This window comes from Nipponia nippon, unplaced genomic scaffold (genome assembly GCF_047370975.1).
Source record: "Nipponia nippon isolate SJK-2023a ecotype South Korea unplaced genomic scaffold, ASM4737097v1 scaffold_3, whole genome shotgun sequence".
Lineage (NCBI taxonomy): Eukaryota > Metazoa > Chordata > Aves > Pelecaniformes > Threskiornithidae > Nipponia > Nipponia nippon.
Window position 1 is genome coordinate 109,331,095 of NW_028262347.1, and position 17,681 is coordinate 109,348,775.

The 17,681-nt window shown below is 37.6% G+C and overlaps 1 protein-coding gene across 5 annotated transcripts in view; it reads right to left on the reverse strand.

The window, feature by feature from the left end:
- The window catches only part of BLNK (B cell linker), a 117,430-nt gene that overhangs the window by 26,867 nt on the left and 72,882 nt on the right, over positions 1-17,681 (reverse strand). For all 5 annotated transcript variants that reach the window (XM_087767434.1, XM_087767432.1, XM_009465328.2 and 2 more), the window contains one exon: positions 4,965-5,030. In XM_087767434.1, the coding sequence (XP_087623560.1) occupies positions 4,965-5,030 (66 nt within the window). The remainder of the gene's footprint in view (positions 1-4,964; positions 5,031-17,681) is intronic.

Here is a 17,681-nt window from a genome sequence, read left to right on the forward strand (position 1 = left end):
CAACATTTGAGACATTTAACATAATGGGGTCTAGATGCTGCTCACACAAGAACAGAATGCGATGTTCAGAAATTCACAATAACTTTTAAGAGAATAAATTATTTCATTTTACAAAACAATGTATTCTGAGATTTCCCCTCTATAGCATGCTGAGGTTGATCCAACAAAGCATTTAGGCGTGTGGTTAACTTTTCTCACGTAAGGAGTCCTGTAGGAATTGTAAATATTAATCACGTGCTTCGAGTTCATAGCACATTTTTGTGTTTTCCTGCATTAAACGGAGAATTTTTAAGTAAACTGCAGCAGAGGTCTGCTCTAGCAACACTTGTTTTTACAGGCTACACCCAAAAAAGTATGTAGTATGTAGTAGTAGCCCCTTACGTGTCACACTTAATTCTCCTACAAATGCGTTTCCTCACTGGTGTTTCTGCTCACTTTCCCAGCATTTAAGATGTGCCTAAAAACTCTTTGTTTTCAAGAGTCTGTTGTTAATTCTGTACAAAGTCCACTCCCTTCTTAGAAACTATTTTAACTTAATAGGTTTTACAAAAATTATACTGACATCTTTACTGAGTTGAATATTTATAGCATGTATTAGTCCTAAGTGCACTAGATCTTCAGACTTGTGATTAAAAGACAAATTAATTGAACTCTGCCAAAAACATTTTCAGAGTTCCAAACAAGTGCAATCCAGCCGACAGATGAACTTTACCTGAGCTGTATTCTCATGTCCTAGTGGAATACCTTGTTAGAGCTTTGGAATTATTTGGCAATTGTACAAAAAATTAATCTGAAACTTTTTTTTTTTAAAGTGTTATTACTCCTCTTTTGCACATTTTCTTTACAATGTGCTGTGGCAGTGAAATGACATACAGTTGCGATTTATTAATCTTTACTTTGATGAAATATTGTTATATTAATAAAAATCCTGGCACTCAAGGTGTTCTATTCAGCTACATGTTGAAATTCATGTTTTTTCAGAACACAGTTAAAATTAAGTATTATACTTTTCCCTGGTTTCTCTAAGTGTGGTAAAGTTTGATTTTAATACTTTTCTCTCATTGTTTAGTCCATAAAAAACCACTTTTCCCTTTGCCAAGGGTTTTATTGTGGATGTCTTCTAGTTGCAGCTATGCAGGTTGAAGAGACATTTAGTGACACGACTCCATTTTTCTGCCTGAAGTTACCGCCCGAGTTATAAATGGTATAGGAGAATGGACCAGACAAATCTGAAGTAAAAACTTAACCAACTAAAAAGCTGGGTAAAGCAGATGAGATGAAGATGCATTTTCTTTCCATTTTTCAGGTCACATGGCAAATGTGACTTCAAGAAATGCACATATTTGGATTGTGTGCAGTTAGACGAATAACTACATGATTTCTGATGGCTTTGCAAAGGAAGATTTAATAGAGTGTGATATTGCAACAAGGTGAGTAACCTGAACTTCTAGTTTCTTATTCAACACAGTAGGTCAGCACGTACCACAAATTTAGGGTGAAATCCTGACTTTGCCGTATATGCAGTGTGACTTTTAACATCGACTTCAATGGAGCTAGGATTCCACTGAACAAAGCCTAGAGGCTTAAAGCTTATGATTTACAGATGAATGATGTGTCTTTACAGTATGTTGCAAGCGTAGGCTACCATCCTGCAGAGTGGAACCTATGATTTCTCTCTTACTTCCCTGTTCTGTATTACTAAGGATGTGAATATGAAAAAATGCCCCCAGCTCTCATTGTTTATACAACTTTGGCTATACCTATTGCTTCTACACCTGAGTGAGTACATAATCCTCTTTGACATCATGATCTGCACAGCAGCTGGGACTTCAGTATGGTAAACAGTTTTGCGTGTGTTTAAGGGCAAGCAGGTGAATGGTAGGTTGCAGTGGGCAATATTTATACTGTCTGAAAATTTTGAGTCAGGATGGGGAATAAACAACAGGAACTTTTAAGCAACGAAGAAACAATCTGTAGTTTCCTTTCCCGTTATCACCACTGCTCAGACTGCTTTCCACAGACCTTTAAGACACACATGGATGGTAGGCATACCCGTCCCCACCTGCACTCCGCAGATGAACAAGGTTGAAGAGCAAGACAAGTGATGCAAGAAGTTCTCTTACTTTTCTGCATAACCAAGAGTCAATCCAGATTTTAGAGGTGTCTTAACAAATACTGGTAATAAGTCAAATGTATTTCATAAGTATTTGATCGTTCTCTCAATTTCAGTAGCAGAAGCTTACAGTACACGTGTGACAACTTTAGGCTTGGGATAAACAAGTACACTATTTGACTTCTCTAAGACTATTTCTACTTATAATAGGTTTGAATTTGAGCCAAAACAATGTTTTTTCCAGCATATAGATGAATTCCAAATCTGTGCTACATAAAGCCAACTTTTTATACCATTTTTCCTGCTTCAGTCATGTTTAGATCCTTGATATTTAATAAAATAATCCTATAACTGAAGCAGAAGTAGTGATCAACTGGATAACCACATTTTTTAGAAAAAGCACCCACTAAATCAAACAAAAAGCCCCCAAAGGGCACATTCAGAGGAATACAGCCAGTTCTAATTCTGCAAAGCTTGGCATCTCTTGTACATATCCTTATCAGTGTTGTCAACTCATGCTTTTATTGCAAGTCTCTACGTGTTGGGTTCAAGATTTGAGTTCTGAAGTCATGTGCAAATGTGAAATTTTTTTCTTCAATTTTTAAAAAAGTAATAAGTTTCTGATCTTCATAATTGCAGAATAGATTAATATGACTCAGATGAACCATAGAAGTATCAGAAAGATTATTATATGTATTTTTTTTACATCTCAATTTGTATTCTTATAGCTGGGGGAGGCGAAATGTGAGCTTTGTGCTGAAGTATTACATTAAGAGAGTTTTTATGAGCCTGCTCTTTTTTGTGGATTTTTTTTTTAATCTTGAGAGAATCAAAGAATTGCAGCGTTACAGCAGCAATCTTGTATCTGACATTTAATGATGGCACCTCTGACCTTCCCAGCTTCAGCTACATTTACTTCTTGTTATTTTTCCCTTGTCTGTCCTTCCCTCTCTTACTCTCGGGGAAGGGGACACAGTCAGAACAATACTGATTAACAGCAGAATTCATGTCCAGGCAACTACGGGAGACAATTTGTTGCCTCAAATTATAAATTTGAGATGCTTCTATTGTTTCTACTATCTGCTTTCCACTCCAAGGCATTTGAACTGGACCCACTGCAACATCATTAACGTTAACTACACTTAAACTACTACTGTGAAGTAGGAAGGCAACCTTTATTACAAAGCAACCAAGAAAACAAACAAACAAAAAACCAAACACCAAAAACAATCCCTCTCACTCCTTTCCCCTCCAAAAACCCACCAAAAGCCTTTACAGCCTAGAAGCTCTTCCCTGTGAGCAGGTCCCAGGCGAAACTATGAGTTTTTTTGCAGACAGATCTCTGAACACAGTGGTCTATTTACATACACACTGTGTTAAAAACAAAAACAAGTTTAGATTAAACTAAAGATCCAAGTAGTTGAAATAAGGTCATTTTAAGGGAAAATTTGCTTTTATGCATGTGCTGAAATAAGAAGTACATATATCACGTGACTGTGATTTACTGTGAATTGCAGCAGTGCTAGAGTGAAAGAGGATGAGTAAAAGAAAAAAAGCGATCTCAAGAATCTATCTGATATATCAGATGTTACCATCAGAGCCTGCTCAAGGTTTGTGGACAGAAACGCAGCTGTGATAAAGACACCACGAAGGAGGGCTTGCACCCGAAGGTTACTCCTCCTGCCTGGGGAACAGGTGAGCCAGGTGGTTGCTGCTGCTCCTAGAAGTGTATTTATCCCCATCCTCTGCCAGGGATAGCAGCTGCCCCACAAACACCAGCCCTGCCTCGGCTGGCAGCAGGGGCAGTAGCTGTAGCCAGCCCGGCTTTCCGGAGCTCTCGCATAACCAAACCACGCAGAGCCCTTCTGCTTCTCCCACCAGCCTACTGACCACTTTGCATATACCTAGAATTGGCTCTTGTTAAAACCATACTTTTTCTTTTCCTTGAACTGAACCATCATGGTCACTCTTTAAGAACAATTTTAAGCAATGTTTATATGTGCCTTTTATGTATGAGAGCTGTATTTCTAGAACTTAATATGGTTGTCCTGGAAACACTGCAGATACTGTGTACTAATTAACTTTTAGAAGTGCTTAGTACTTTTGTTGTCAATGACCCATGTAAAGAAAGACATCTAAATGAGAAAAATCGCATCCAAATGGAAGTTCAATGCAAATGAGCTATTGCATAAAGAAAAAGTGTGCTAAATAGCTAATTGATTTAAATAGATGTTTGACTGGAAACAGTGAATGGTGTATTATTTGACAAGGATGCAGAATTACTGGAATTTCTTTCTGTGCATAAATACACATGAATATTTTATGATACTGATATGCACAACATCAATATGCATGCTGTTTAGCACTTCTTACTGGAATAAGGATGTTAGGTAATGCTGGGGTTTGTTTTATGGGACTGAAACACAGGAGGACTTAGCATTTTTATGGGAATTCTAACTATGACAACTGACCAGTTGGTTCAAGGTGGAGCTCAAATTAAAACTTAATTGCAGCAGGTAGCCTAAACAGTGGCCTGAGGAGAAAGGCACACACCCAAACAACAAGCGATGATCATTCCCAAAGAATATGTAAGAAAAATACATTTCACCCAAATACTGTTTTTCAGGGCTACAAACATAACCTCCTGTTGGAGGCCAGTTCTGCAACTACTTTGTGATACCCTTAATGCTGATGACAAGTCTGCATGTTGCAGTCTGAACTGAAGCTCTTTACATATACTGAAGTACATCCCTCTAGAATAACACGGTCCCGTTACTAAAGTACTATACACTGTGCTAGCAATCTGAACTTCCCTAAATTGATATAACTGGGATCGGCATTTCAAACTTACTTTTTGAACTTGTTTATTATCCCACTTTCATTTTTCTTGATGTCATGCACCATCTTTTGAAGCTTCCTGTAAAACATTAAACAAAGCCAGCATTAAAATTACCATGTGTTTGAACCCTCATTTATATAAATTAAGAAAAATACAGGAAATGCATTTCCAGTAATATTTCATACATCAAAAATAGTTAATATATGTTCAATAAGTAGTTTAGTTGCTAAATCATTTGTGTATGAAGTTTCCTTCCCTTTTTAACAGAGCTCTTTGGCATGATTTGTGTTATCCTTCTCCTTAATACAATTAAGTGCAGTTTAAACAATCGATTTAGGAGTAAGTGCATCAGGAAAGAACATAATTGCCTAAATTAATAGTTTAGGATATTTCATTGTTAACATTTTGTTCAGAACTGACTTTACAACACTTCACAGCTATAATGGGAATGCCCTCCGATTTCTGATGTTACACAAGTCATTTTATCAGTGGACAGTTTACCTCATTCCCATAGTGTTTGCAGTTAAAACAGGAGGAGGAAAAATGATACATTCCCCAGCCCAGGCCATCTAAGAAACGATTAGAGTATCTGTGACTCTGAGCTGTAATAACTCGTGATCTCAGGACTCCAGTTACATGGAGTGGTATCTGGAATCAAAGATTGGTTTTGTTCATCAGCTGCACTGACGTCATTAAAATTTTACTTGTAATCAAGGCAATTTAAGTTAAGTATCTCATTTTCCACTCAGCAAGTATCATTTAGAATCCCACCTCCCTTCTCATTTAAAAAACGACAGCACTAAAATCAAATCAATATCGGTAAAACCTGTTAGAAGTCTGGTCATACTAGAAACTTCTGTAGAATGCATATATATTTTTAGTTTCTTCACACAGTGTATGTTCTTCCTGTTCACCTAAACTAAGTATCTTTTATTAGACCTGAGCTGAAGATTTTATCACTACCAAAAAGCAATGATTTTTTTCAAAAGGGGCTTAAAAAAATTTTGCCTCCCATTCTTCATTATAAGTTGTCTACGTCATTCCACATGTTAGTCTTGCCTACCTCACCTCTGATGCCGGATCAGGCTACCAAAAGACTCTTGGATGCTTTGCTAACAAAACCAAGTACAAAGTATTCTTTCCCTTCTTACAAGCTTTTTCCATTAAACTTTAAACCTTATTATGCAGAACGTTCAGTAACATATAGAGCTTTGCTAAAAAGAATCTTCCAGCTTCATCATTAGTAATTACAGCTGCCTCTTAAAAATTAAAATAACTTTTTCAAAGGAAATTGGAATTAGATGAGAATTAGCTAAACCAAATCAGGAAATAACTGCACTAACATTATGTGATTATTTGTCTGCAGTCCGTGGTTCAGGCTGAGCGACATGTAGCCACTCAAGGCATCAGGTAGTGGCAGAGTATTAGGCTTATGCTGAGAGGGACCTTCCTACCTCTGCTGCTGACTTTAGGGCAATTGTGGTATTTAGTGGCAATTAATCCCACTTTATGTGACTTTCTTAAAGACAGTTAAATAACTGAGTGCTTGTCAGGTTTTGGAGTATTGAAATAAATAATAAAGTTTAATTTTAGTCTTAACAATGTTTATTAACAGAACAGTCTGCTCCTTTTGTTATGTTGGCTGGAATTGAAGGATATTCCACATTTTCAGCAGCCCTGTAATACAACAACATGGAGTATCCTGCTCTGACAGGCTAGAGGTCATGGGTCTGATACTTAAAGAATATCCCTAGAGCCTAAATCTTCGCCCAGTTTTACTTAAAAAAAAAACAACCAAACAAACCAAAAAACAAAAAAAAACCCAATTCAACCTGTTCTTTTTAGGTTCTCAACTCAGCAAAAAAAGAATCATGAGAATAACTGACAAATAATTCACAAGCACATCTTTAACTTTAGCTCAAAACTCATACTATTAATTTACAGCAAAAGGATATAGTGTTACCTGCTGATATAAAAAAAATTACTTATAGATGTGAGAAACAGCTGCACAGCAAAATGTTTCGAGATTTCCTGCAACAATGCACTACATCTATGAGAACAGCTTGGATTATTATCTAAACTAACCACATACATTAAATCTGCAAATCTGAGGTGAAGATCACAGAAGAACTTCTGCTTTTCTGTGGGGTCTTTTTTTTTTTTTTTTTTTTTTTCCCTAATAGATTCAGCTTCTGGTTATGCTTGAAACATCACAAATAGCCATCTTCTGCAGTTTACTGTTTCTGTCTTGTGCCCCAGCTGGCACCTGCCAGTGTCTATAAATGAAAAGTAATGAGGAATGAAAAGAATGAGAGGAGATTTAAATGGTTTAGTTCTAGCTTGGGGAGAATGGTTGTTTGCAAGTGTTTTTGTCCTTTTCAGAATGGCTTGCCAGTCTTTAATTAGAAATGCATGTAAGCATCAGTTGTTTTTCTTCCAGTATTTATTGTTTGTTAAAGACAGGACACAAACAAACAAACAAACAAAAAATCTAACTGTAGATTTATATCTGAATACTGCTTATTGCTCATCTCTGACATTCATATATCTTTCCAGTGGTAAAATTATGGCTTTATTTTGAAAAAAGGTGTTTCATTTTTCACAATTGATGTTATTTTAATTGTCACTTTGGTCTCTAACCACCCCCCCCCCCCCCCCAATAAAACCCATCCCAAAATTTATAACTGCAAGTAGCCAGAACAGTTTGCTTTTCATTTGATCATATTTAGGTGAATTGATTAGACTATCATGGGTGTTCCATGTGCACTGAATAAGGCTATAGTTTAAAAGAGCGTTTTAATTTAAAAGAGCATTTTTTTAATTTAAAAAAAAAAAAAAAGATGCATTTAACGTAGAGATAATCGCATCTGTGTGCATGCAGATAGACTGAAATCAAAACATTCCTATTTTTGCATAGTCAAATTTCCTAAAAATCTCTGCCTCTTTTATCCCTCATTCTTTTTCTGGAGCCATTTCATTTTCTAATTACAAATTGTGATAAATTAGGGAGTATCTAATTTGTATTTGCGTACTTTGTTTTTATTTTTTAAAGTTACGTAGCTCTTGTAGGAGCTGCTAGAATAATTAGCTTGTTGCCTCCGGACAACTTAACTTGTACCAAGCCTGTGAGAGCAAGCAGATACCCAGTGCACTGTACAGTGGTGAATGTAGGAAGTCATTGAGCATGGATGACCTCCAGTTCAGGTGGAATCCCCTTTGACCCATGAGGTTGAACAAGCTGCAAAAAAACAGTCTGCCCAGTTAGCTAGAGGCTAAGATTTCTTGAGATGCCAGCCAATATAATGGGCTACAACTGACAAGTTTTACAAAGAGCTGTCTATCTGACTTGTGATTTGAGAGAGACAGTAGAAAAGATGAGAGGCAGCTAGCAAAGCCTATAACAAGAGGATTCTCCAAATCTTAGGGGTCTCAAACCCAAGCCCAAAGGCCGTTCCAGAGCGATGAGGAAAGTGAAGCTCAGAAGGGCATTTATACACTTAACGTTTTGCCTGGATCTGCATATCTGACTAGCTCTCAAATACTTCTTGTCTGGCTCTCAAATACTTTTCTTTGCTTAAGACAATACTCCAAGTAAAGAGCTTCATTGTGGGAGGAATTTATCAGAGCAGCAGCCCTGAGAGTATCTAGGAAATGGAGGCTCCTGTGGCCCAATGCAGACAGCCCTTGCTTCAGGTACATAACTACAACTGTCTTCACAACACATCTGAGTCAGGACCTCGTTACCAATTAATGTTTCTTCTCTAGTTGTTCTCTTGGGATGAACATATACTAGAAACATTCAAGGACCTCAATCAGCTAATACTGTAAATTAAAATAATAAGTAATGCTAGTTTTACCTTGCATTGCAGTTAATTAGAAATAATTACGAGGTCAAACTTAACAGTTGTTTCTTAACTACAAGCACCAACTCTTCATTCAACTTGGTTGAGAGCTTTTTGTGTAAAAACAGGCTTGCAGATAAAGGTGCAGTCTAAAACACTTCTCAGCAATAGATAGCTATTTTGAGATCCAGTTTAATTGTGACAGGTATAGACTGGATGGGGCTCTGATCAGGAACTCACTGCACACAGAACAGATTTTCAGACTTCTGCAGGTGAGAAGTTTGGAAGTCTTGGCTCTAGGTGCTTCTAAAAAGTGTTAAGTTTCTAACAAATACATTAGAAATTCTACATGTTGGGAGAGAATAACAAAAAAAGACCATTCAGTGAATCCCCAAATGAAACACTTTTTAGCCCTGTGTTGCTACTTTGCATATCTTACCAGTTTCGACCTCCAGCAAATCAGGATTATCAGATGTATTGACAAAGGGCTCACTAGCTGTGATACATAAAGGAAGGCAGAAGGATTTACCATTGCAACTACAATATACCCGAAAGAAAGTTTTGCTGTGTCACAGAATACCTAGCTGTGCTTCAAGGACTGGCAGAGCTGCCTTGAGATAAAACAAAATGAAACAAGATCACCCTGTCTTTGATCTGGTCACAGCTCAGCATATGAGGAATGTATGTCAAGTGAAGGGCGGTGGGTGGGCCTCGCCTGTGACACATCCCCACTCTCAAACATCAGCTGGAAGCTTTTGGCTCCTTTGCATACAAGCTATCCCACAAAAGCTTTCCAAAGTTAAAATAATTTAAAAAAAAAAAGAGAAAAATATAAATAACTTGAAGAAGAATAAAGTGTGTAATAAGCTTTCAACTCAGATGTCAGATGAGGTACAGAGTTCCCAGACTTGAGAAAGAGGAGTCTGTCTTAATTTCAGACAGATCTGTGTAATAAGGAATTCTCCTACCATTTAGACTTATTTTTGAGAAATTGTATTTGTCGGTATTATAAATCTGTGAAGATATTTACAAATACATATTATGTAAATATGTATATTATGGCTCAGAGCAATTGGCATGAATGGCTCCTCAGTGGCCACGGCCTCCCCCTGCTCCTGGGAACAGAGAGGGATCTCCTGTGTGCACAAAGAGCACGGTTCACCAGCTTGTGCACACCGAATCCAGTACTTTGAACCTTCAGCACACACTCTACTTGTCAGTATTTTAGCTGTGCAGCTGCCCCCATCACGTGGTGAGGGACAGCCCATAGCAAGCATACCCCTCTGCTGTGAGAATATATGACATGGTCTCCAGGGTGGGAAGACTGGGCAGAGTTGCTTCAGTGCATCTGGCTGTGAGCACAGATGTGTGCGCTTGCAGTTGGGAGTGGTGCTGATAATGTTTTTGGAAACAGGGCTGACTGCAGCGTCAGTAGGGAGTGGTGGCAAAACAAAAACCAGTTTTAAATGAATCACAGGAAGATTTCTGTATTACAAGCATACTTATTTCTGTTTATCTGGAGGGCTAGAATTATACCTCCTTAAATTTCCGGTGCTTACAGGACTGTCTGAATTATCTGTTGTGCCTCTTGAAAAGTCCCTAACTGCGCTCTGGGACCAGTTTTTTTTAGTTAAAAAAGGGCAGAATCTTGAACAGGATCTATTTAGACAGAAGGTCTGCAAGGGAAGCTTTTTACACAATATTGACACATTCAATATTAAGTGACCTGCATATTCCTTCTCCTAACATCAGTTGAACTGGTTTCAAAATAATAACAATTAAAAAAAATCATCACACTGTAAATCAGTCAGTTTGTACTCCAGTTTCAGTTCTTATACCTTTTCGGGTACATGTGTTTCTTACTGGCAGAGCACCCTGTAGTTCTGTGTCTAGAGAGTCCCATTTTCTGAAGATCATTACTACCTCCATTCACTTAAAGTAAGACTGTAGGTTGGTGCAGCCCTCAGTTTTGTCTTGAGAAAGGCAACATAACAGATCATATAAAATCAAAAAGCAGTTATTTCTTGTTTTTCAGGCAAATTCAAATGCTAAGCATTGGAAAGCCAGAACAGGATTTAGTAAGTACAAATTTAGATCTAAAACAAACACACCCCCCAAAAACCCCACCTGCTTCAGCTACAAAGTTTTACAGAAAAGAACCACAAAAAAGAAAAAGCGAGGAAGAGTATAATGGAATTTGGAGAATAAAAGCTGAGTTATTGGAAGATGAAAATCAAAAATTAAAGAGAAGAAAATTAAAAATTACTACAGCTACCTGTTATTAAAAAAAAAACACCAACAAACCAACCAAAAAACCCACACCACATTAAAACATGAAACTAAAGAAGGAACAGCATGCCCATCCCCCTCCTTCACTGCTTCTCACAGCACAATTATTCCACGACATTCTCCCCAGCTGGTCTTTATTTTGTGTTGCTACTAGCCTTGAGTTTTATAAACAGGGGTGCAGGTGACCAAATTAAGAAAGAAGGTTATTGTTTCTGGACAAAGGAGAAGACTCCTGCTTGCTGGGGCAGGGACGGGGGGAACCTGCTCACCTAGAAGGGGATTTGTAAAAGTACTGCTTGAGATTCTGAAAAGCTTGAAGCTCTTATCTTGGACTATCTTCTCAAACTAAATTAACAAACAAGAAAACTACCACCTTTCTCACAATAGGCTTCCATTAACACAGTGCTCCTGACACAGTTTTTCTGGAAGAACATGGATCTCAGTGAACTGGGTGAGTGTTTTCATAAGATGTAATTTCACATTACTTGCCAGTTTTGTGCATCTAAAACAACCCAATTAATTATATACAACAACTCCCCACACCTTCCACCACCCTTCTAATTGCTCAGTAGAAAGCAAAAGGAAATTCCCAAATACAGAAAGCACCTAAATCCTCTCATTAGGCCTCCTTCAGGCGCTTTAGATCTCCACATGGACACACCCTGAAATCACATGCTGCCTCGAACAGCGACAGTGGAATTCTCTTGCAAGGAAATGCAGGCTTGGCATCAGCTGTCTGCGTTGGAGCTGGTGTTTTCTATGGCTGTTACGTGTGTATAATGCATAAAGACATAGCTGAATTGGGGTACAATCAGATAAACTGCTTCAGTTGCCGCTGGTCTAGGATAGGCAGTTACTGCCCTTCATCCACTCTGGGGGCTTATCGCAGCCCACCCCCTGCAATGCCTTTCATGATGGGAGAGGAAGAAGTTTGGAGCTGGAGGTGGTAATCTGTGACACCAAACCATCAGTTCAAGGCCTTTGATCTTTATCTGTAAAGCTATCTCAAAGCTGTGAAGAAAAGCTGAAAGAGGCTTGCTTACGGGGAGAAGTCAATTACAGACACCTATCTGAGAGGAAGAAGGAACAACAAACTGTCTTCTGCTGTGTTCATAAGATGCACAAGAGGAAATGACTATAAATAGTTTAGTTTTGTCAAGAGTGTTGATTTTTTTTAAAAGTCTGAGTAACATCCTATTCTGCTCACTTTTCAATCATCCACTATTTTGTCTAAAGGCAAACCCCATAATTAGAGCAGGTGAGTGTTTACATGGTACACACAGAAGCAGAGAAAGACAAAATATTGATTATACTTTTCATCTTCATATGCCCTCTTCTTGTTCTTCACAAAGAAGCTGTCAATCTCTCCTGTACTAGTAAGTACTAACATAGACTGAGTAAACGAAAACATGTAGCATGTAAAGGCATAATACATCTTTGACTCAAATCAGTCCTAACATGAAATTAAATAGTATAATTACTTTGAGGTGACTGGGAATTCTGCACATTGAAAGAACCTATGCAGATTTATCGGTGGGGCTGAGACAACTAAAGCCCTATCAATGACACCAACAGCTTGGTGCAACTGCTTCCTCATTTTAGGTCAAGGCTCAGGCGTGTCCTGAGTGTATATGGACAGTATATTAATACCAAAGATTTCATGTGTTTAAGTTGTACAGTATTTTTTGCAATTACTTTTTTCTTTTATTTAGCAGAGAAGAATAGTAGACCTGGTTCCTGTTATCTTTCTTTACTACTATTGAGGACTTCACAGCTGTTTTTGAATATCAGAAAGCAGTGATGGCCAGGTACTTTTTAGCACAACTTTTAAAAATACAGATATTTAATAACAGCTGAAGACATTTGAGGTTTGGACACCTCTTCCCTCTTATCCAGCTTGCTCTCCCCTTTATCCCAACTGAATAATAGTGATACTGTAAGTAGCACAGAAAATAATTAGCTATTATGACATGCTAAGTGAGTACTTGACATAAAAAGTTAAAAGATATTTTCTGTTCTGTAACTGACCTGCTCTGTTCCGAGTCTTTTCGGTTAACTGATCCCTTTTATGCACCAGCTGTCTGGATATGAGCTGATGCATTAAACCCCAAAAAACCCACACAGAATCTACATTCACAAGGCTTACTCCATTTTTCTGAAAGGTTGGCAAGCAGCAGACGGAAACTAAATGCATTAGGTTACTCTAAAATATAGTTCCAGTTAAAACTAACTGAGTGCTGTACCTCCCTGAAGGACTAGTACCCTACAGCCTGGTAGGTGAAGGAGAGCAAGGACAGAAGTTTAAAAGAGTAAAGTGGCTTTCATATTTCACCAAAAAGAGGAAGCACAAAGTCATTGCAGGGAAGTGAATAAAGACAGGACTTGGTATGGACCCAGAAAATTACCGTGTGTCAGTGGTAACATTAATCACACTTCTACAAGCATTTTTTGGAAGGTGAGATAACGTTTGTCATTCCTGCAGGTGTGTAGATTGAAAGACTACTACATGCACACAAAGGACATGAAAGCGAATGAAAAAGAAAGAAAACTGAGTGAATTGAACATAGAAAGATGGAGGCTTAATTTTGATTTGGTTATTCCAACAGAGTGAGTTCTTCTGCTTTTCCTCCTCTTTTACCTCTTCCAAAAATTTCAAATCTGCCATTTTAGTTCTGGTCACCTGTTGAAGGACACCTAAAAAGTCTATGTCTAGCTATGTAATGGGCTTGACCAAGGTTTAGCCAGATATTTAAGCACATGTCTAACTTCAACTATGTTAAAATTAGGTAAGTACTTAAATTTTGTGTTGAGGTCTTCCTAACATGGGCATGTAAGCACTGACATGGGATGAATAAATTTACTTCATGATCTGAGTGCAGTCTTCATCAGTGTCTTTGTGTCACTTAAGATAGCTACTAAAATACATTTCTAATGTAGTGATTTTAATCCAGTAAATTCATAGACTGCGAAAGGATAAAAAAAAAAAAATAGCGTGCTTTTTCAATGGGCTGGAAAACTTTGTGGGCTCAATAGTTTGAAGGCAAAGTGCTGTGTGCACTAGAGAAAAGGGAGGCTTTTCTAAACAGCTTCTTAACAGTTCTCCTTAAACTAAAAGTGCATTTATATGCATAATGGTCTGCATTTGCTCTACCAAATAGTGCTCTGACAGCCAAATAAAACAGAGCAGAGCTTCTAGATATAGCATTAAACTTTAAACACTCCCATTAGCCTACTCCCAGAGACAAAATAACCCCAGATATCTTAATGCTGCCCAATATTCACAAGTCTGTGATATATGTGATATATATCTTAATATATATGTGATATATATCTTAATGCTGCCCAATATTCACAAGTCTTAATGCTGCCCAATATTCACTAAGACTGGTTCCAAGACAGTAGCTTTTATGTATACAGGTTCTAGATACACTGAGCAGATGTAAGAAGTCAAGAGAATCACTAATTGTAAGATTTTTATAAGTTTGCATTGCTTTCTGTAGAGCCAAAATTTGTCTTAAAAAAGTAGTGCATTATTGGTTCTGTTCATACATGCTCAGCATGAATAACAGTAAAGGAAAAACCCCCATAACTGGACTTTCAGCATGGTTTTTAAACTGTCCTTTATGGCCCAGTACTTCCTTTTCCATTCTCTGACAAGATTTTTCCCTCTCTCAGGCAGTTTCTCTACAGGAATGCCCGAGCTGGAAGGAGACGGGAACTCTCTCTTGTTCCTCTCTAAAGCTTAACGTTTTGTTGGGTTTTTTTTACTTTCAATTTTTTTCTTACCTATTAGCAACTGAAGTGTAGCAACTGATATCCTCTGTGTATTTTTGCTCAAGTCATGTAATGCTTATAGCAAAAATTGCCGATGTTGCATTTTATGCCTTTAGCATTAAATTATTGTAAATTATTAAACTGAATGCCTTTAGCATTAAATTCCCTTTAGCTGAAGTGATTTTACCACCTGTTTAGAATCAAAGTGATAGTGGTACAGGGAAATGGACACATTTTTGACACATCCGATGAAGACTAACAAACACTGCTGGAACAGTGCCCAAACACTTAGGCTGAAACTGGTTTTGCTCAAGCTACAGAAGCATCATATCTACCATAGATGTGGGATGGCACTGGCAGGGATCTAACAGAGGTTACTCACGGATCTATCAGTTTTGCTTATTTTGTATTGAAGTCTATCAAATTTTGTTAGAACTTTGGAGAAGTCTTTTGGTCCTTAGGGTTATACGGCCACTTTAATGGAGCTCACATGGGCTGCCATTGAAAGGGGAAATTCTGCTCTTCTCTGCCCTCGGTGCTTACTCAGCTATGGTGAATCACAGAACCTCCAGCTGGGAAACTAACTTCTTTTTTCTTTTGCCAATTTAGATATCAGCAGGATCAGATCCAGCTTCATCACGTGGTCATGGGAACCCTAGTGCCAGTGTGAGGGTGGAGATGAGTGGCAGGGCGAGCAGGGGCATTGGGAGGGTAGAAGGAAGGGACCTACTCTTTTGGCAGCAGCTCGGACATATGCCAAGTTAAGCTGGCCATGTAACTACAGCTTCAGTAGCACTTAGCTGCCTCTGTGCTTCTTGCAGAGATGCCTACAGCGTCTATATTTTAAGCCATGAAGGAATCATTTAGGCATATAGTATAGCCACTTGTATTAATAGCCTTCTTCACCCAGTTGCCCTTGCATTAAGCTTGAAAAATATATACTCATGTTTTTCATGTTATTGCCTCAGGATACATTATTTTAATTCTTTCTAAAGTATTTACTGTGTAGTATATAATTTACGTTAAGGTCATAAACCTGTAGCATTGCACGTCTGGCTTTGCTTATGTCTGGAAAATGAACATGTCCAAAATGTATATACTAACAGATTAGGAAAGAGATGCTAGCAGAATTTCCAAGCTTCTTTTACCCTCAGTCATTTACTGTGGCTGTCACAAAACAAACTTATTTACACAGTATGTAAAGTCCTTCCACAGTCTACCAAAAATCTAAGACGGTTGCCTACAGCCAAGTGAGAAATACTGTCACTTTCAGCCAGTGTTTTCCATCAGTTTTCCAATTCTCTTGTCTGCTGAGCACATAAAACCAGTGATATTTGCTTTCTAAAAGAAATATTTGCTTATCTATCATATTGTAACATGCTTTAGGGTACTTAGACTATAAAAGATGTTATACAAAACTAAAATCAGCCCTCTAATGCAGCAATCATTTTAAAAACCACATAAAACATAAAAGAAAAAAACTACATAGTGAGCAGATATGTTCTTTATTTTCTAATGATTGAGGACTTATAAATCATCTGCAAAAGATGATTTAGCCACCTGAAGATGGCTAAAAGGTACTTTTAACTGATTCCTGTGGTCAAACTCCACCTATGAAAGCAGTAGTGTTGAGGGATTTCCATCAAATACATCAAATAGAGCAGGTCACAAATTTCCCTCATTGCAGTGTCCATACAGTAATGTGCTACAGTGGAGAAGCACAGTTTAATCCTGGACCATACTGGTCCAACAAACTAAAAGGAAACATTCAAATTTTTTAAATGTCAAAAATTTCAGTTACCGTAACATTGTGAATGTTAAATAAAATGATCTGAACTCTACAAGTTGTCATTTTTTTCAGTTTCTGTTCTGCAGATAATTGAAATCTTATTTTTTCCTCTAGGTTTGGTCACAATGCTGGACCTGCCTGCAGTATTGAAACTCATTTAACTCATTCTTTAAATAGAAAGCAAACCCAATGGAATTCTTATTTTAAAATATTCCAGTTATGGCTTGCTTGGCCTGTTACAACCCTGAAGATGGTTAGTCAGGATTTTTGATCAGGTTAAATGCTTTTCCAAAACTAAATGCACCAAAAGCAGAACTAAAACTTGATTTCATTATTCTTGATTAACTTTTTCAACTGTTGACTTGCAAGAGGTTTGCTTCCAAAGCCCATCAGACAGCTCTCGGAGAGATAATCAAATAGCAGAGGCATTTTCCAAGGTGAGAAAGGAAGCCACTAGAAACAATATTTATTTTTAAATAAAGAGGTATTTATAGCACTTTCTATCAATGTGGGAACTCTTTTTCCCCCTCTTGATAATCTAATGTTGTTTTCCAACACTGTTATGGCTGACACAAACCATAACAGTGCGGAGGGCTTTTTTGCAACATTTTGTCTTATTTGCCTTCCAAAAGAAAAGCATCTATCACATTATAATGTAGCGTGCAATATGTAGGTTTTGAATGATTCTGTAAAACACAAAACTGTTTTGTTCTGGGATCAACATATCACTGGGTACCTGCAATGTCATATTATGATTTAATATCTAGCACTCTGCACAGCTGTATGGGGTATAGTTTTAAACTAACGGTGAAAAATGGTTATGCCAAGTTTGCTGGAATGTTTTGTTTTTTCCATGACCAAGAAAATGAATTTATTCGGTTATTTGCTTGGCTATTGGTAATTTATTATTTGACTTTAAAAAAAAAGCAAGTCTTTAGATCCAATCTCTATTACTAGCTTTTGCTGAATAACTGACAGACACAGGACTAAGACAATGTCATTTGTGATTGCTATAGTTGGCAAATGCTCCTACTG